Source organism: Oncorhynchus kisutch, linkage group LG5 (assembly GCF_002021735.2).
Source record: "Oncorhynchus kisutch isolate 150728-3 linkage group LG5, Okis_V2, whole genome shotgun sequence".
Taxonomy (NCBI): domain Eukaryota; kingdom Metazoa; phylum Chordata; class Actinopteri; order Salmoniformes; family Salmonidae; genus Oncorhynchus; species Oncorhynchus kisutch.
In genome coordinates, this window is record NC_034178.2 from 259085 (window position 1) to 280578 (window position 21494).

Consider the following 21494-nt stretch of genomic DNA (forward strand, 5'->3'; position numbering starts at 1 on the left):
TTATGTTCCCCTCCTCTGTCTGTAGTATGCTTTAACATGGTCATGTCCCATCATCATGCTGTTGAATGAGATCGCTTGAGCCTCAACAACAGAAACCCAAGGTCAGTAGTCAGTGAACACCTCTCTCTGTGTCTGCATTAGGAAGGGAGGAACCCTTTAGAGCACTGGTTCCCAACCAGGGGTACTAGGGCCTCTGGGGGCACTTGAGAATACTAGTGAGACCATAGGCCCTGGTAAAATTCAGTGGTGGTACAGTGAAACGAAAGAAGTTGGGAACCACTGCTTTAGAGGGAACGAGACCTTGTATTTTCTTGCATTGTGATGATGCATTTTGTCAGGACTCCCTTGTAACAGAGAAGGGTAACTAGATAGAACCTCTGAAATCCAGCTAAAGACTCGTCTCTCTCTCTCTGTCTGTCTATATCTCTTTCTCCCCTCTCTCCCCCTCTCCTCTTTTTCCCCCTCTCTGTCTCTCTCTCGCCCTTTCTCTCCCTCTCTCTCTTTTCTCGCTCTGTCCCCTCTCTCTGTCTCTCTCTCTCACCCCCTCTCCCTCCCTCTCTCTGTCTCACTCTCTCGTCCCCACTCCCTCTCTCATCCTCTCTCTCTCTCTCTCTCTCTCTTCCTCTCTCTCTCTCGCCCCCTCTCTCTTTCTCTCGCCCCCCCCCCCCCCCCCCCCCCTCTCTCTCTCTCTCTCTCTCTCTCTCTCTCGCCCTCTCTCTCCAGGACTAAGGCTCTGGTATTGGAGCTGCTGGTGCTGTGTGTTTGGTCAGAGGAGGTCATGAGATAATCCTGTCTGCTTTCGACAACTTTAAAACAGTAAGTTGTGTATCTGTGTGTGGTGTCTGTTTGTGTGTGTGTGTCTGTTTGTGTGTGTGTATCTGTGTGTGTGTGTGTGTGTGTGTGTGTGTGTGTGTGTGTCTGTGCGTGGTCTGTGCGTGTGTCTGGTGTTTCCCTGACTTTTCTACTCAATCTCCCCTCGTTATCTCAGGTGTGTGCTCAGAGACCCTGAGGTTTGAGAAGCTGATGGAACATTTTAAGAATGAGGATGACAACATTGACTTCATGGTACGACTCTCACACACTCACTCAGGCGTGGATGATTGCCTGCTGATGCTTAGCCTTGATTGTGGTGGCTGCAATGTCAGATATGTGTGTATCTAGAGTGTGTGTGAGGAGAGTATTCAGAAGTGGGTTGTTTACTGTTTGCAGGTGGCCTGTATGCAGTTCATAAACATTGTGGTACATTCTGTTGAGGACATGAACTTCAGAGTGCATCTTCAGTATGACTTCACCAAACTCAATCTGGACGATTACCTAGAAGTGAGAATACACCCACACACACAGACACACACACACCCACACACACAGACACCCACACACACACACACACACACACACACACACACACACACACACACACACACACACACACAACACACACACATACACACACAGACACACCCACACACACACACAATACACACACACCACACACATACACACACACACACACACACACACCACACCACACAGACACACACACACAGACAGACAGACAGACACACACACACACACACACACACAGACACACCCACACATACACACACACACACACCAACACACACACACACACACACACAGACACAGACAGACACACACACAAATAGTGAATGAACACATTCTCCTATCCCCCTTCCAGAGGTTGAAGCACACAGAGAGTGATCGGCTGCAGGTGCAGATCCAGGCCTACCTGGACAACGTGTTTGACGTGGGACGCTGCTGGAGGATGCAGAGACCAAGACCGCCGCGCTGGAGAGGGTAGAGGAGCTGGAGGGAGAATATGACCCACGTAAGGACACACACACACCAAGTCGGACCGACTCTGGACACACACACACACAGGACAGACCGACTCTGATTACATCACACACACAGTTGGACCGACCCTGACACACACACACACAGTCGGACCGACTCTGATACACACACACACAGTCGGACCGACTCTGACACACACACACACACAGTCGGACCGACTCTGATACACACACACACAGTCGGACCGACTCTGATACACACACACCCAGTCGGACCGACTCTGAAACACACACACACAGTCGGACCGACTCTGAAACACACACACACAGTCGGACCGACTCTGCACCACACACCACAACACAGTCGGACCGACTCTGACACACACCACCCAGTCGGACCGACTCTGATACACACACACACAGTCGGGACCGACTCTATGACAACACACACCACATAGTCGGACCGACTCTGACACACACACACACAGTCGGACCGACTCTGACACACACACACACAGTCGGACCGACTCTGAGGCACACACACACAGGTCGGACCGACTCTGATACACACACACACAGTCGGGACCGACTCTGAGGCACACACACACAGTCGGACCGACTCTGACACACACACACAGTCGGACCGACTCTGACACACACACAACACAGCTCGGACCGACTCTGAGGCACACACACACAGTCGGACCGACTCTGATACACACACACACGTCGCGACCGACTCTGACACACACACACACAGTCGGACCGACTCTGACACACACACAGTCGGGACCGACTCTGATGCACACACACACAGTCGGACCGACTTGATACACACACACACAGTCGGACGACTCTGACGACACCCCACACAGTCGGACCGACTCTGATACACACACACACAGTCGGACCGACTCTGACACCCACACACACAGTCGGACCGACTCTGACACACACACACACACACACAGTCGGACCGACTCTGATACACCACACACACAGTCGGACCGACTCTGATACACACACACACAGTCGGACCGACTCTGATACACACACACACAGTCGGACCGACTCTGACACACACACACACAGTCGGACCGACTCTGATACACACACACACAGTCGGACCGACTCTGACACACACACACACAGTCAGACCGACTCTGACACACATACACACAGTCGGACCGACTCTGACACACCCACACACACACACACCACACACACACACACACACACACACACACACACACACACAACACCCACACACAACCACACACACACACACATACAGACTGCTGAGCAGATGTTTATGTTTCCTTGCAGATGACAGAGAGGCTCCTGGACACAGAGAACGAGGCCATGGCCAAGATAGTAGAGCTGGAGAAACAGCTGATGCAAACCAACAAGGAGCTGGACACCATACGGGTGAGGCAGATGCTAGGCTAGGCTATCACGAGCAACACTCAGCCATTTGGTGCTAGGCTAACTCTAGCACCTTCTCTCTATGCATACTAAAGCTAGGCTAACTCTCTCTTATTCCAGGATGTGTATGCTAGTGCTAACAACCAGGTGCACACCCTGCGGAGGATCGTGCGTGAGAAGGACCAGACCATCCGCAGGCAAAGTCGACTGGAGCGCCATGCTCAGGAGGGTGGAGGGGGCACCTTGGTGGTGCAGGGAGGGGGCACCTTACACCCCGCGAGGGGCGAGGGGGACGGAGGGGTGGGTGACTTGTCCTCCACCTCTCTGACCCTGGGCATGACCCTCTCCCCCAGTCCGGAGACAGTGGGCTATGGCTTGTCAGGGGCGGGACTAGGGATGATACCAGCCCCTCCCCCTCCCCCACCACCTCCACCAATGCCAGGGATGCCAGGGAACAGTGAGTGTTAGTTCTGACCTATCATATTGCTCCGTTGTTCATGTAATTGATGTAATAGTTGTAATCAGCCTTCTCTCTCCTGGTTGGTTAATTCTCTGTCTTCTCTCTCCTGGTTGGTGAACTTCTCTGGGATATGTGGGACGGTAGCGTCCCACCTCGCCAACAGCCAATGAAATTCAAAACAACAGAAATCCCATAATTAAAATTCCTCAAACATACAAGTATTTTACACCATTTTAAAGATAAACAGTGTCCGATTTCAAATAGGCTTTACGGCGAAAGCACACCAAACAATTATGTTAGGTCAGCGCCTAGTCACAGAAAACTATACAGCCATTTTCTAGCCAAGGAGAGGGCTCACAAAAATCAGAAATAGCGATTAAATTAATCACTAACCTTTGATGATCTTCATCAGGTGGCACTCACAGGACTTCATGTTACACAATAAATGTGTGTTTTGTTCGACAAAGTTAATCTTTATGTCCAAAAACCTAATTTGAAATTGGTGTGTTATGGTCAGAAATGCATTGTCTCAAACAAACGTCCGGTGAATGTGCAGAGAGCCACATCAAATTACAGAAATACTCATAATAAACTTTAATAAAAGATACAAGTTTTATAAATGGAAATATAGATAAACTTCTCCTTAATGCAACCGCTGTGTCAGATTTCAAAAGGCTTTACGGCGAAAGCACACCTTGCGATTTATGTTAGGTCAGCGCCTAGTCACAGAAAAACATCCAGCCATTTTCCAAAGAAGGAGAGGTGTCAGAAAAGTCAGAAATAGCGTTATAAATATTCACTTACCTTTGAGGATCTTGATCGGAATGCACTCCCGGGAATCCCAGTTCCACAATAAATGTTTGTTTTGTTCGATAAAGTCCATAATTTAGGTCCAAATACCTCCTTTTTGTTCGCATGTTTAGCCCAGTAATCCAAATGCATAATGAGCAATCACCTGTTCAGACGAAATGTCAAAAAAGTTATATTACAGTTCGTAGAAACATGTCAAACGATGTATAGAATCAATCGTTAGGATGTTTTTAACATAAATCTTCAATAATGTTCCAACTCGGAGAATTCCTTTGTCTTTTAGAAATGCAATGGAACGCAGCTACCTCTCACGGGTGCACGCGTGATCAGCTCATGGCACTCTGCTAGACACCTGGCTCAAACAGCTCTCTTTCTCTCCCCCTTCACAGTAGAAGCCTCAAATAAGGTTCTAAAGACTGTTGACATCTAGTGGAAGCCTTAGGAAGTGCAATATGACCCCATAGACACTGTATATTCAATAGGCAATGACTTGAAAACTACAAACCTCAGATTTCCCACTTCCTGGTTGGATTTTTTCTCAGGTTTTGCCTTCCATATGAGTTCTGTTATACTCACAGACATCATTCAAACAGTTTTAGAAACTTCAGAGTGTTTTCTATCCAAATCTACTAATTATATGCATATTCTAGCTTTTGGGCCTGAGTAGTTTACTCTGGGCACCTTTTTATCCAAGCTATTCAATACTGCCCCCAGTCCCAAAGAAGTTCATTCTCTGTCTTTCTTCTCCTGGTTGGTTAATTCTCTGTCTTCTCTCTTCTTCCTCTGTAGTGTCAAACGGGCCCTACCCTGCTCCTACTCCTCCTCCTCCTCCCCCACCCTCCCCCTCCTCCCCCCTTATGTTCCATGGAGTCCTCCGGTCCTCTGCCTCCCCCTCCTCCCCCATGCGCCCCTCCACTCCCCGGCTGTGGTGGATCACCCACTGTCATCTTTAACTCCGGCCTGGCAGGTAAGGCTGTGTGTGTGTGTTTGTTTGTTTGCTGCATGTATCAAAGAGAGATTTAAGAAGTGTACTTCTATAGTTATATAAAGATCTCCTGGTGTGAACACTAGGGATCTGCCTCCCTTTCTCGCTGGAGTTGATTCTGATTGGAGTATTCTGAACTACCACTTTTCTATACTGCCTGAGTTCTCTCTCTCTCTGGTTCTCTGTCTCTGATTCTAACGTTCTCTCTCTTGTTCTAATTCAATATTCTCTCCTCTGTTCTGCTCTCAGAGGGGTCACTCAAGCTGTTCTGTAGGTTCCCTCTGATCACACGCTTAGTACCTGTCTCACACCTCTCTCCTTAGTACCTGTCTCATACCTCTCCTTAGTACCTGTCTCACACCTCTCCTTAGTACCTGTCTCACACCTCTCCTTAGTACCTGTCTCACACCTCTCCTTAGTACTTGTCTCACGCCTCTCTCCTCAGTACCTGTTTCACACCTCTCCTTAGTATCTGTCTCACACCTCTCTTTAGTACCTGTCTCACACCTCTCTTTAGTACCTGTCTCACGCCTCTCTCCTTAGTACCTGTCTCACACCTCTCCGTAGTACCTGTCTTACACCTCTCCTTAGTTCATGTTTCACACCTCTCCTTAGTACCTGTCTCACACCTCTCTCCTCAGTACCTGTCTCACATCTCTCCTTAGTACCTGTCTCATACCTCTCCTTAATGCCTGTCTCACACCTCTCCTTAATGCCTGTCTCACATCTCTCCTTAGTACCCGTCTCACACCTCTCCTTAGTACCTGTCTCACATCTCTCCTTAGTACCTGTCGCACACCTCTCCTTAATGCCTGTCTCACATCTCTCCTTAATGCCTGTCTCACACCTCTCCTTAATGCCTGTCTCACACCTCTCCTTAATGCCTGTCTCACATCTCTCCTTAGTACCTGTCTCACATCTCTCCTTAGTACCTGTCTCACACCTCTCCTTAGTACTTGTCTCACGCCTCTCTCCTCAGTACCTGTTTCACACCTCTCCTTAGTATCTGTCTCACACCTCTCTTTAGTACCTGTCTCACGCCTCTCTCCTTAGTACCTGTCTCACACCTCTCCGTAGTACCTGTCTTACACCTCTCCTTAGTTCCTGTTTCACACCTCTCCTTAGTACCTGTCTCACACCTCTCCTTAGTACCTGTCTCATGCCTCTCTCCGTAGTACCTGTCTCACATCTCTCCTTAGTACCTGTCTCACACCTCTCCTCAGTACCTGTCTCACACCTCTCCTTAGTACTTGTCTCATACCTGTCTGTTCCATACATCTCTCATAATGGTACACCTCCTCAGTACCTCTCTCATACCTGTGTTATTCTGTGTCGTGTGGTGAGGTGATGTCTTGTCATGTGATCATGTTGTGTGATTATGTGATGAGGTGATGTCTTGTCATGTGATCATGTTGTGTGATTATGTGATGAGGTGATGTCTTGTCATGTGATCATGTTGTGTGATTATGTGGTGAGGTGGTGTCTTGTCATGTGATCATGTTGTATGATTATGTGATGAGGTGATGTCTTGTCATGTGATCATGTTGTGTGATTATGTGGTGAGGTGATGTCTTATCATGTGATCATGTTGTGTGATTATGTGATGAGGCGATGTCATGTGATGAGGTGATGTCTTGTCATGTGATTATGTGATGAGGTGATGTCTTGTCATGTGATTATGTTGTGTTCACATTTGACTGCTGCTGCTGATGCTTCTCCTTCTCTTTCTCTCTTCTCTCTCTCTCTTTCCTCTTCCTCCTCTCTCTCTTCCTCCTCCTCCTCTCCTCCTCTCTTCCTTCCGTTCCCTCCTCCTTCTCTCTCTTCCTTCCATTCCCTCCTCCTCCTTCTCTCTCTCTTCCTTCCGTTCCCTCCTCCTCCTCTCTCTCTTCCTTCCATTCCCTCCTCCTTCTCTCTCTCTTCCTTCTGTTCCCTCCTACTCCTCCTTCTGTTCCTTCCTCCTCCTTCTCTCTTCCTTCCATTCCCTCCTCCTTCTCTCTCTCTCTTCCTTCCATTCCCTCCTCCTCCTTCTCTCTTCCTTCCATTCCCTCCTCCTTCTCTCTCTCTCTTCCTTCCATTCCCTCATCCTCCTCCTCTCTCTCTCTTCCTTCCATTCCCTCCTCCTCCTCTCTTTCTTCCTTTCGTTCCCTCCTCCTTCTCTCTCCTCCTTCCGTTCCTTCCTCCTCATTCTCTCTTCCTTCCATTCCCGCCTCCTCCTTCTCTCTCTTCCTTACATTCCATCCTCCTCCTTCTGCTCCCTCCTCCTCCTCTCTCCTTCCATTCCCTCCTCCTCCTCCTCCTCCTCCTCCTCCTCCTCCTCCTCCTCCTCCTCCTCCTCCTCTCTCACTTCCTTCCATTCCCTCCTCCTCCTCTCTCTCTTCCTTCCATTCCCTCCTCCTCCTCTCTCACTTCCTTCCATTCCCTCCTCCTCATCTCTCTCTTCCTTCCATTCCCTCCTCCTCCTCTCTCTCTTCTTTCTGTTCCCTCCTCATCTCTCTCTTCCTTCCATTCCCTCCTCCTCATCTCTCTCTTCCTTCCATTCCCTCCTCATCTCTCTCTTCCTTCCATTCCCTCCTCCTCCTCTCTCTCTTCTTTCTGTTCCCTCCTCCTCCTCCTTCTCTGTCTCTTTTTAGCTGTGAAGATTAAGAAGCCTATCCAGACTAAGTTCCGTATGCCAGTGTTTAACTGGGTGGCCCTAAAACCAAGTCAGATCAACGGAACTGTCTTCAACGACATAGACGATGAAAGGATCCTCCAGGTACAAACACACACACACACACACACACGCATTTGCCTCAGTACAATGTGTGCAACATACACTACATGACCAAAAGTATGTGGACACCTGCTCGTTGAACATCTCATTCCAAAATTAATATGGAGTTGGTCCCCCTTTGCTGCTATAACAGCCTCCACTCTTCTGGGAAGGCTTTCAACTAGATGTTGGAACATTGCTGCGGGGACTTGTTTCCATTCAGCCACAAGAGCATTAGTGAGGTCGGGCACTATTTGTGCACAGGGGCATTGTTATGCTGAAACAGGAAAGGGCCTTCCCCAAACTGTTGCCACAAAGTTGGAAGCACAGAATCATCTAGAATATCATTGTATGCTGTAGCGTTAAGATTTCCCTTCACTGGAACAAGAGGGTCTACCCCGAACCATGAAAAACAGCCCCAGAACATTATTCCTCCTCCACCAAACTATGCATTGGGGTAGGTAGCGTTTTCCTGGCATCCGCCAAACCCAGACTGCAAGATGGTGAAGCGTGATTCATCACTCCAGAGAATGCGTTTCCACTGATATGTCACCGCTTGGTGGTCCCTTTCTGTGAGCTTGTGTGGCCTACCACTTCGTGGCTGAGCCGTTGTTGCTCCTAGACGTTTCCACTTCACAATAACATCACTTACAGACACCGGGGCAGCTCTAGCAGGGTAGAAATTTAACGAACTGAGTTGTTGGAAAGGTGGCATCCTATGATGGTGCCATGTTGAACATCACTGAGCTCTTCAGTAAGGCCATTCTACTGACAATGTTTGTCTATAGAGATTGCATGGATGTGTGCTCAATTTTATACACCCGTCAGCAATGGGTGTGTCTGAAATAGTCAAATCCACTAATCTGAAGGTGTGTCAACATACTTTTGTATATATAGTGTATGTGTGTGTGTTCTCTGTCCTCTCCAGGAGCTGAATGTGGAGGAGTTTGAGGAGATGTTTAAGACCAAGGCCCAGGGGCCAGCGGTGGATGTGACTCTGAGCAGGCATAAGGCCCCTCAGAAGGGTCCCAACAGGGTGTCTCTGCTGGAGGCTAACAGAGCCAAGAACCTGGCCATCACCCTCCGCAAGGCTGGCCAGGGGCCCGAACTCATCTGTCGGGCCATCCAGACGTAAGTCACCTCTAACATCTGACCTTTAACTTCTAGACTATATATTACTAATATTATAGCTCTCTGTCTCCCCCTCTTTCTCTCTCTCTCCTTCTCTGTCTCTCTCTCCTACTCTTTCTCTCCCCCTCTCTCTTCCCCCTCTTTCTCCCCCCCCTCTCTCTCTGTGTCTCTCTCTCTGTAAGGTGTAAGTGCTTGATGTATCTGAAGTGTATAATGTGTGTGCTGGTATATAAACTGTGTGTGTTCTTTATAGGTTTGACATGCGTACTGTGCGTGTGGACTTTGTGGAGTGTCTGATGCGTTTCCTCCCCACTGAGGGCGAGGTGAAGATGCTACGGCAGTACGAGAGGGACAGAAAGCCTGTGGACACACTGAGCGATGAGGACCGCTTCATGTTGCAGTTCAGCCGCATAGAGAGACTGGCCCAACGCATGTCCATCATCACCTTCATGGGCAACTTCCAGGACAACATACAGATGCTCACACCGGTAGACACACAACACACACATATGTATTACTATGCTTTTTGAGGACCAACAATTGATTCCCATTAAAAGTCCTATTTTCCCTAACCGTAACCCTAATTCTAACCCTAATTCTAACCCCAAACCTAACCTCTAATTCTAACCCTAAACCTAACTTCTAATTCTAACCCTAAACCTAACCCCTAATTCTAACCCCAAACCTAACCTCTAATTCTAACCCTAAACCTAACCCCTAAGCCTCCTTTTTATGCCCGGCCAAATGTCCTCACCTGTCCTAATTCTATTTGGTTTACTGTTCTCCTTGGTTTACTGTTCTCCTTGGTTTACTGTTCTCCTTGGTTTACTGTTCTCCTTGGTTTACTGTTCTCCTTGGTTTACTGTTCTCCTTGGTTTACTGTTCTCCTTGGTTTACTGTTCTCCTTGGTTTACTGTTCTCCTTGGTTTACTATTCTCCTTGGTTTACTGTTCTCCTTGGTTTACTGTTCTCCTTGGTTTACTGTTCTCCTTGGTTTACTGTTCTCCTTGGTTTACTGTTCTCCTTGGTTACTGTTCTCCTTGGTTTACTGTTCTCCTTGGTTTACTGTTCTCCTTGGTTTACTATTCTCCTTGGTTTACTGTTCTCCTTGGTTTACTGTTCTCCTTGGATTACTATTCTCCTTGGTTTACTGTTCTCCTTGGTTTACTGTTCTCCTTGGTTTACTGTTCTCCTTGGATTACTGTTCTCCTTGGTTTACTGTTCTCCTTGGATTACTGTTCTCCTTGGATTACTGTTCTCCTTGGTTTACTGTTCTCCTTGGATTACTGTTCTCCTTGGATTACTGTTCTCCTTGGATTACTGTTCTCCTTGGTTTACTGTTCTCCTTGGATTACTGTTCTCCTTGGTCCACAAGTAAAACGACAAAAACACACACACACACACACACACACACACACACAGTGATATACTCTGTCTGAACACACATACTGTTACAGGTCCGCTCATAACACACATAGCATAATAACATTCTATAATAACTGGATTGTTGGTTTGATTTCTGTCCAAAGCAACTCCACGCAATCATCGCTGCTTCTGTGTCCATCAAGTCCTCCCAGAAACTCAAGAAGATTCTAGAGGTGGGTGTGTTCTCTCTCTCTGTCTCTCGCTCTGTCTCGCTCTTTTTGTCTCTATCTCTGTCTCTCTCTCTTTGGTCTTTCTGTCTCTCTCTCTCTCTCTTTTTGGTCTCTCTCTGTCTCTGTCTTTGTCTCTCTCACTATCTCTCTCTCTCTTTTTGGTCTCTGTCTCTCTCTCTTTTTGGTCTATGTCTGTCTCTCTCTCTCTCTGTCTCTGTCTGTCTCTCTGTCTCTGTCTTTGTCTCTCTGTGTCTGTATCTCTCTCTCTGTCTCTGTCTTTGTCTCTCTGTCTCTGTCTCAGTATCAGTGTTGTAACTGTGTGTGTGTGTGTTTCTCAGATTATCCTGGCTCTGGGGAACTATATGAACAGCAGTAAGAGAGGAGCGGTGTACGGATTCAAGCTGCAGAGTTTAGACCTGGTAAAACACACACACTACCCAACACTCTTTCTAATACACATTACCCAACACACTATTTTTAATACGCACTACCCAACACACTCTTTCTAATACCTAATACACACTACCCAACACTCCCTTTCTAATACACATTACCCAACACACTCTTTCTAATACCTAATACACAATACCCAACACACTCTTTCTATTACCTAATACACACTACCCAACACTCCCTTTCTAATACACATCACCCAACACACTATTTTTAATACGCACTACCCAACAAACTCTTTCTAATACCTAATACACAATACCCAACACACTCTTTCTATTACCTAATACACACTACCCAACACTCCCTTTCTAATACACATTACCCAACACACTATTTTTAATACGCACTACCCAACAAACTCTTTCTTATACCTAATACACATGACCCAACACACTCTTTCTAATACACACTACCCAACACACTATTTTTAATACGCACTACCCAACACACTCTTTCTAATACCTAATACACACTACCCAACACTCCCTTTCTAATACACATTACCCAACACACTATTTTTAATACGCACTACCCAACAAACTCTTTCTTATACCTAATACACATTACCCAACACACTCTTTCTAATACACACTACCCAACACACTATTTTTAATACGCACTACCCAACACACTCTTTCTATTACTTAATACACACTACCCAACACACTCTTTCTAATACCTAATACACAATACCCAACACACTCTTTCTATTACCTAATACACACTACCCAACACTCCCTTTCTAATACACATTATCCGACATACTATTTTTAATACGCACTACCCAACAAACTCTTTCTTATACCTAATACACACGACCCAACACACTCTTTCTAATACACACTACCCAACACACTATTTCTTATACCTAGTACACACTACCCAACACACTCTTTCTATGACCTAATACACACTATACAACACACTATTTCTTATGCCTAATACACACTACCCAACACACTCTTTCTATGACCTAATACACATTACCCAACACACTATTTTAATACGCACTACCCAACAAACTCTTTCTAATACCTAATACACACGACCCAACACACTCTTTCTAATACACACTACCCAACACACTATTTCTTATACCTAGTACACACTACCCAACACACTCTTTCTATGACCTAATACACACTATACAACACACTATTTCTTATACCTAATACACACTACCCAACACACTCTTTCTATTACCTAATACACACTACCCAACACTCCCTTTCTAATACACATTACCCAACACACTATTTTTAATACGCACTACCCAACAAACTCTTTCTTATACCTAATACACACTACCCAACACACTCTTTCTAATACCTAGTACACACTACCCAACACACTCTAATACCTAGTACACACTACCCAACACACTCTTTCTATGACCTAATACACACTACCCAACACACTATTTTTAATACGCACTACCCAACACACTCTTTCTATTACTTAATACACACTACCCAACACACTCTTTCTAATACCTAATACACAATACCCAACACACTCTTTCTATTACCTAATACACACTACCCAACACTCCCTTTCTAATACACATTATCCAACATACTATTTTTAATACGCACTACCCAACAAACTCTTTCTTATACCTAATGCACACGACCCAACACACTCTTTCTAATACACACTACCCAACACACTATTTCTTATACCTAGTACACACTACCCAACACACTCTTTCTATGACCTAATACACACTATACAACACACTATTTCTTATACCTAATACACACTACCCAACACACTCTTTCTATGACCTAATACACATTACCCAACACACTATTTTTAATACGCACTACCCAACAAACTCTTTCTAATACCTAATACACACGACCCAACACACTCTTTCTAATACACACTACCCAACACACTATTTTTTATACCTAGTACACACTACCCAACACACTCTTTCTATGACCTAATACACACTATACAACACACTATTTCTTATACCTAATACACACTACCCAACACACTCTTTCTATTACCTAATACACACTACCCAACACTCCCTTTCTAATACACATTACCCACCACACTATTTTTAATACGCACTACCCAACAAACTCTTTCTTATACCTAATACACACGACCCAACACACTCTTTCTAATACATACTACCCAACACACTATTTCTTATACCTAATACACACTACCCAACACACTCTTTCTAATACCTAGTACACACTACCCAACACACTCTAATACCTAGTACACACTACCCAACACACTCTTTCTATGACCTAATACACACTACACAACACACTATTTCTAATACACACTACCCAACACACTCTTTCTATGACCTAATACACACTACACAACACACTATTTCTAATGCACACTACCCAACACACTCTTTCTATGACCTAATACACACTACACAACACACTCTTTCTAATACATAGTACACACTATACAACACACTCTTTCTATTACCTAATACACACTACCCAACACTCCCTTTCTAATACACATTAACCAACACACTATTTTTAATACGCACTACCCAACAAACTCTTTCTAATACCTAATACACATGACCCAACACTCCTTTCTAATACACATTACCCAACACACTATTTCTAATACACACTACCCAACACACTCTTTATATTACCTAGTACACACTACCCAACACACTCTTTCTATACCTAATACGCACTACCAAACACACTCTTTCTATTACCTAATACGCACTACCCAACACACTCTTTCTAATACACACTACCCAACATACTCTTTCTATTACTTAATACACACTACACAACACACTCTTTCTATTACCTAATACACACTACCCAACACTCCTTTCTAATACACATTACCCAACACACTATTTCTAATACACACTACCAAACACACTCTTTCTATTACCTAATACGCACTACCCAACACACTCTTTCTAATACACACTACCCAACATACTCTTTCTATTACTTAATACACACTACACAACACACTCTTTCTATTACCTAATACACACTACCCAACACTCCTTTCTAATACACATTACCCAACACACTATTTCTAATACACACTACCCAACACACTCTTTCTATTACTTAATACACACTACCCAACACACTCTTTCTATTACTTAATACACACTACCCAACATTCTCTTTCTTATACCTAATACACACTACCCAACACTCTCTTTCTTATACCCAATACACACTACCAAACACACTCTTTCTATAACCTAATACGCACTACCCAACACACTATTTTTAATACGCACTACCCAACACACTCTTTCTAATACCTAATACACACTACCCAACACTCTCTTTCTTATACCCAATACACACTACCAAACACACTCTTTCTTATACCTAATACACATTACCCAACACAATCTTTCTAATACACACTACCCAACACACTCTTTCTAATACCTAATACACACTACCCAACACACTCTTTCTATTACCTAATACACATTACCCAACACACTATTTCTTATACCTAATACACATTACCCAACACACTATTTCTTATACCTAATACACACTACCCAACACACTCTTTCTAATACCTAGTACACACTACCCAACACACTCTAATACCTAGTACACACTACCCAACACACTCTTTCTATGACCTAATACACACTACACAACACACTATTTGTAATACACACTACCCAACACACTCTTTCTATGACCTAATACACACTATACAACACACTATTTCTTATACCTAATACACACTACCCAACACACTCTTTCTATGACCTAATACACACTACCCAACACACTCTTTCTAATACCTAATACACACTACCCAACACACTCTTTCTATTACCTAATACACACTACCCAACACACTCTTTCTATGACCTAATACACATTACCCAACACACTATTTTTAATACGCACTACCCAACAAACTCTTTCTAATACCTAATACACACGACCCAACACACTCTTTCTAATACACACTACCCAACACACTATTTTTATACCTAGTACACACTACCCAACACACTCTTTCTATGACCTAATACACACTATACAACACACTATTTCTTATACCTAATACACACTACCCAACACACTCTTTCTATTACCTAATACACACTACCCAACACTCCCTTTCTAATACACATTACCCAACACACTATTTTTAATACGCACTACCCAACAAACTCTTTCTTATACCTAATACACACGACCCAACACACTCTTTCTAATACATACTACCCAACACACTATTTCTTATACCTAATACACACTACCCAACACACTCTTTCTAATACCTAGTACACACTACCCAACACACTCTAATACCTAGTACACACTACCCAACACACTCTTTCTATGACCTAATACACACTACACAACACACTATTTCTAATACACACTACCCAACACACTCTTTCTATGACCTAATACACACTACACAACACACTCTTTCTAATACATAGTACACACTATACAACACACTCTTTCTATTACCTAATACACACTACCCAACACTCCCTTTCTAATACACATTAACCAACACACTATTTTTAATACGCACTACCCAACAAACTCTTTCTAATACCTAATACACATGACCCAACACTCCTTTCTAATACACATTACCCAACACACTATTTCTAATACACACTACCCAACACACTCTTTATATTACCTAGTACACACTACCCAACACACTCTTTCTATTACCTAATACGCACTACCAAACACACTCTTTCTATTACCTAATACGCACTACCCAACACACTCTTTCTAATACACACTACCCAACATACTCTTTCTATTACTTAATACACACTACACAACACACTCTTTCTATTACCTAATACACACTACCCAACACTCCTTTCTAATACACATTACCCAACACACTATTTCTAATACACACTACCAAACACACTCTTTCTATTACCTAATACGCACTACCCAACACACTCTTTCTAATACACACTACCCAACATACTCTTTCTATTACTTAATACACACTACACAACACACTCTTTTCTATTACCTAATACACACTACCCAACACTCCTTTCTAATACACATTACCCAACACACTATTTCTAATACACACTACCCAACACACTCTTTCTATTACTTAATACACACTACCCAACACACTCTTTCTATTACTTAATACACACTACCCAACATTCTCTTTCTTATACCTAATACACACTACCCAACACTCTCTTTCTTATACCCAATACACACTACCAAACACACTCTTTCTATAACCTAATACGCACTACCCAACACACTATTTTTAATACGCACTACCCAACACACTCTTTCTAATACCTAATACACACTACCCAACACTCTCTTTCTGTTACCTGATACGCACTACCCAACACACTATTTCTTATACCTAATACACATTACCCAACACACTATTTCTTATACCTAATACACACTACCCAACATACTCTTTCTATTACCTAATACACATTACCCAACACACTATTTCTTATACCTAATACACACTACCCAACACACTCTTTCTAATACCTAGTACACACTACCCAACACACTCTAATACCTAGTACACACTACCCAACACACTCTTTCTATGACCTAATACACACTACACAACACACTATTTGTAATACACACTACCCAACACACTCTTTCTATGACCTAATACACACTATACAACACACTATTTCTTATACCTAATACACACTACCCAACACACTCTTTCTATGACCTAATACACACTACCCAACACACTCTTTCTAATACCTAATACACACTACCCAACACACTCTTTCTATTACCTAATACACACTACCCAACACACTCTTTCTAATACATAGTACACACTACCCAACACACTCTTTCTAATACCTAGTACACACTACCCAACACACTCTTTCTAATACACACCACCCAACACACTCTTTCTTATACCTAATACACACTACCCAACACACTCTTTCTATTACTTAATACACACTACCCAACACACTCTTTCTATGACCTAATACACACTACCCAACACACTCTTTCTTATACCTAATACGCACTACCCAACACACTCTTTCTAATACACACTACCCAACACACTCTTTCTTATACCTAATACACACTACCCAACACACTCTTTCTATTACTTAATACACACTACCCAACACACTCTTTCTATTACCTAATACACACTACCCAACACACTCTTTCTAATACACACTACCCAACACACTCTTTCTATTACTTAATACACACTACCCAACACACTCTTTCTAATACCCAGTACACACTACCCAACACACTCTTTCTTATACCTAATACACATTACCCAACACACTATTTTTAATAGACACTACCCAACACACACTTTCTTATACCTAATACACACTACCCTACACACTCTTTCTATTACCTAATACACATTACCCAACACACTCTTTCTTATACCTAATACACACTACCCTACACACTCTTTCTATTACCTAATACACACTACCCTACACACTCTTTCTTATATCTAATACCAACCTTCTGATTCTAACACACACTACCTAATATACATATGTTGTGATACGTAACACACACATAATAAGCTTGATTTACACTTTTGAATGTCAAATACACACCAGAAGGTAATGTGTGTGTTCCTCCCAGCTGCTGGAGACTAAGACTACCGACAGAAAGCAGACCCTGCTGCATTACATAGCCAACGTGGTGAGAGAGAAATACCCCGGAGTCGCTCTGTTCTACAATGAGCTGCACTATGTAGAGAAAGCTGCCGCAGGTTAGTGTGTGTCTGTTTGTCTTGGTGTGTGTCACAGTTATCTTCCTCTGCAGAACGTGGTGTGTGATATTAAGGAACTAACCTATTATATTTGGTGTGTGTGTGTGTCAGTGTCCCTGGAGAACGTGGTGTGTGACGTGAAGGAGTGTCAGCGTGGTATGGATCTGTCGTGGAGGGAGTACAGCATGCACGGCCACAACCCACTCCTCAAAGACTTCATCAGCAAACACGAGACTCGCCTGCAGAAACTACAGGAGGACGCACACATCGCACAGGCTAGAAAACACACATTCATACACACACGCACGAACACACACAAGTACCTCAGATACATCAAAGTGTTATATGACCGTGGTGACCACGGTCCTTCATAGTCCTGTTTTCTGATCCTGGTTGTGTTATGGTTCTCAGGATGCATTTGACGATGCGGTGAAGCACTTTGGGGAGAGCTCTAAGACCATGCCTCCCTCTGTCTTCTTCCCTGTGTTTGTACGATTCATCAAAGCCTACAGGGTGAGCAGAATGTGTGTGTTTGTACAATTCATCAAAGCCTACAGGGTGAGCAGAATGTGTGTGTTTGTACGATTCATCAAAGCCTACAGGGTGAGCAGAATGTGTGTGTTTGTACGATTCATCAAAGCCTACAGGGTGAGCAGAATGTGTGTGTTTGTGTGTGTGCGTGCGTAGCTACAGTATACACAAAGACGCGAGTCAAAGTTGAACTTAATGTGTGTGTGTGTGTGTAGCTGGCGGAGGAGGAGAATGAGCAGAGGAGGAGGCAAGAGCAGGCGCTGATGGAGAAGCTGGAGCAGGAGGAGCTGCAACAGGAGCAGGAGGCGCCTAAGGTACAGCCCCGTTACCATGGAGACAGGCCTGCCGGTCTGTCGCCATGGATATGACAGTATCACCTTGACTTCACAGATCCAGTGTCTGTTCTGTGGAATGGAAGAACTGATGTTTTCTCGTTCCCTCTCTTTATCGCTCCCCATCTTTCCTTCTCTACTCCTCACACATACATTGATTCACCAACATATATCTACTTTATTTCTACCTCTCTCTCACACACACACACACACATACAGTCCCCGTCCAACCGTCCAAAGCAGCGGCAGCAGGAGTCCCTGATCACAGAGCTGAGGAGGCGACAGGGCGGTAAAGACAGCAGACATGTCTACGAGGGCAAAGATGGAGCTATAGAGGACATCATTACAGGTACGCCCACGCACACTCACACACACTGTAGTTTAGTGCTGTGTTTTGATTGGCTGTTTTTTGTCTGCAGTGCTGAAGACCGTCCCTTTCACTGCCAGGACGGCCAAACGCAGCTCTCGCTTCTTCTGTGATCCCACCCACACTGAATAACACTGCTAAACTCTCAGAGAGAGATAGAGAGATACTGTTGGAGAGAGATATACAGGGTAGAGGGGAGGGAGAGGGGTGAGGGAAAGCTAGGTGGGAGAGATAAAGGGGAATAACAATGAGAAAGAGAGAGGAGAGAAGTGTGGGGAAAAAGAGAGGCAGTTAGAGAGAGAGAGGGGAGGGAGGGGGTGAGAGAGAGAGAGATTGACCCGGTCTCAGAAGTAGTGACTCTACCAGAGAGAAGCTGAACTCTGAACTCTATAGCAAGACAGACATCAAGATTACCTGTGACCTCACCTGTCTGGTCTGACATCACTGCCCCCACCCCCTCTGTGTTACTTACACATGTTATGAAGCTTCTTTGCTGATTATTACTGTTTATAACCCTCCCATAACCCTGGACTGTAGCCCTGGAATCAACCTGCAACCCACCATGCACTTTGACTTTCTGCCCTCTAAACCCGAAGACTGTTGAAGGGGGTCGGGTAGAGGGAGGAACTTGATACGCGATGACAGTGACTGGACATTTAGTAGCAACACAGTCTGGTCATTTAATAGCTACATAGCATTTCCAGTTTATCAGTTAATAGCAGACATGACAAGCAAAACAGAACAGCAAAAATAAACAGTTGTTTTTTGTCCAATTAGTATTAGTGATGTACAGTATGTGTCTCTAAAGCTGTGTGATGATGTCAGCAAATGACATGATCGCTGTCATAGGATATTGAGAAGGGAGGGGGAGAAGTTTGAAGAGTTTCTTCTTGTTGAACATTCCAACCAATTCTAATTGATAACGACATCACAAAGGGTTCTTAACCCACTCCTATCCAGCTGTAAGATGCCAGAACTGAACACTGAGAATAGTGTTCGAAAAGCTCACTCCTACAAGGTTCCCTCTTCTCCGTCTGCTGCTGTGTGACAGTGAAACGTGTACAGCGCTCGCTACGTTCACTACATTGACTATGTTTACTATTTACTACCTTTAATACCTTTAACCTCCAACAGGGGTTTTTCAAAGCTCAGGCCCTCCAGTTCCTCAGTCCTGCTGGTTTTCCTTTCTCCCTGGCACTTCATTGATCGTTTAATGTTACTGATAATGATTGGCTGCAGAGTGCACACACACCTGGTTTCCCAGGTAGAAATCGGTCTCTGATTAAAAGAGAAGTATGAAAACCAGTAGACACTGTGGCCCTCGAGGACAGGAGTTGATACCCCATACTACCCTAAAATAAAGGTCCCTGTCTTATCCTTGCCTGACCATCCAAAAGTCCCAGTCTGTTTCTGCTTTCTAGCCAACTGACTCCTTTGTTGTGATCTTGTCAAGGTGAAGGTAAAGGATGTAGTGTTCTTGAATGCAGAAAGTCTGGCACCTAGGCTACTACACCACCCATGATCTTTCCTGGCTCATGGGACCAACTTTTACGGAGACTGGAGAGGGATCGCTCCATTTCATAAAAAAATCATAAAAAATGTAACTGCAAAAAACAACAACAGCACAATACTTTTCTACTGTGTAAATATATTTTCTAGGGAATCCCGCTTGTTGCTTTTATCCCTCACTCCCAACCCTGCTGTTTGTCAATGTTGATGTTCATTCTTAATCTGCACTCGTTGTGTAAATAAACTGTATCCAGTCAGACTGTGTGTCTCTGTGTGTGTACCACTGGAAGACCCTCACTGGTAACATTGAACATATATTTATATCATAACATTTCTTTCCATAGTAAGATTTAAATTAATCCAACAACACAATATATTGTTTGTATCACATATTCCCAGGAAACACACAAAAATGCTAATGGTAATAAAACAATCGTTGGTGTTAAATTGTATCATGTCGTCTCCATGGTGACACCGAATTCAGCGTCGTCAGACCAACATTTAGGGAGGAGAGGAGGGGCTACATTTGAGTGACATTTGCTTCATT

The 21494-nt window shown here is 44.0% G+C and overlaps 1 protein-coding gene across 2 annotated transcripts; it reads left to right on the plus strand.

The window, feature by feature from the left end:
• Positions 1 to 3361: 3361 nt before the first annotated feature.
• Positions 3362 to 21206, plus strand: LOC116374136 (formin-like protein 2). Of its 2 annotated transcripts, XM_031823942.1 has the most exons (14): positions 3362 to 3699; positions 5302 to 5479; positions 5747 to 5767; positions 8128 to 8252; positions 9178 to 9380; positions 9634 to 9868; positions 10910 to 10978; positions 11314 to 11394; positions 18079 to 18208; positions 18320 to 18483; positions 18620 to 18721; positions 18955 to 19053; positions 19291 to 19420; positions 19491 to 21206. In XM_031823942.1, the coding sequence occupies exons 2-14, from the start codon at positions 5377 to 5379 to the stop codon at positions 19568 to 19570; spliced, it is 1542 nt and encodes a 513-aa protein (XP_031679802.1). In that variant the 5' UTR covers positions 3362 to 3699; positions 5302 to 5376; the 3' UTR covers positions 19571 to 21206. The 2 variants fall into 2 exon arrangements, with proteins under 2 accessions (XP_031679802.1, XP_031679803.1); XM_031823943.1 differs by lacking the exon at positions 5747 to 5767 and having other exon boundaries at positions 3586 to 3699.
• The last annotated feature ends 288 nt before the right edge of the window (positions 21207 to 21494 follow it).

Bases quoted from the DNA above. Each gene is read 5' to 3' on its own strand.
- LOC116374136 (XM_031823942.1), top strand. From the start codon at position 5,377: ATGGAGTCCTCCGGTCCTCTGCCTCCCCCTCCTCCCCCATGCGCCCCT. The intron at 8,253-9,177 runs GTACAAACACAC...TGTCCTCTCCAG, and splicing joins ACGATGAAAGGATCCTCCAG to GAGCTGAATGTGGAGGAGTT. The intron at 18,484-18,619 runs GCTAGAAAACAC...TATGGTTCTCAG, and splicing joins AGGACGCACACATCGCACAG to GATGCATTTGACGATGCGGT.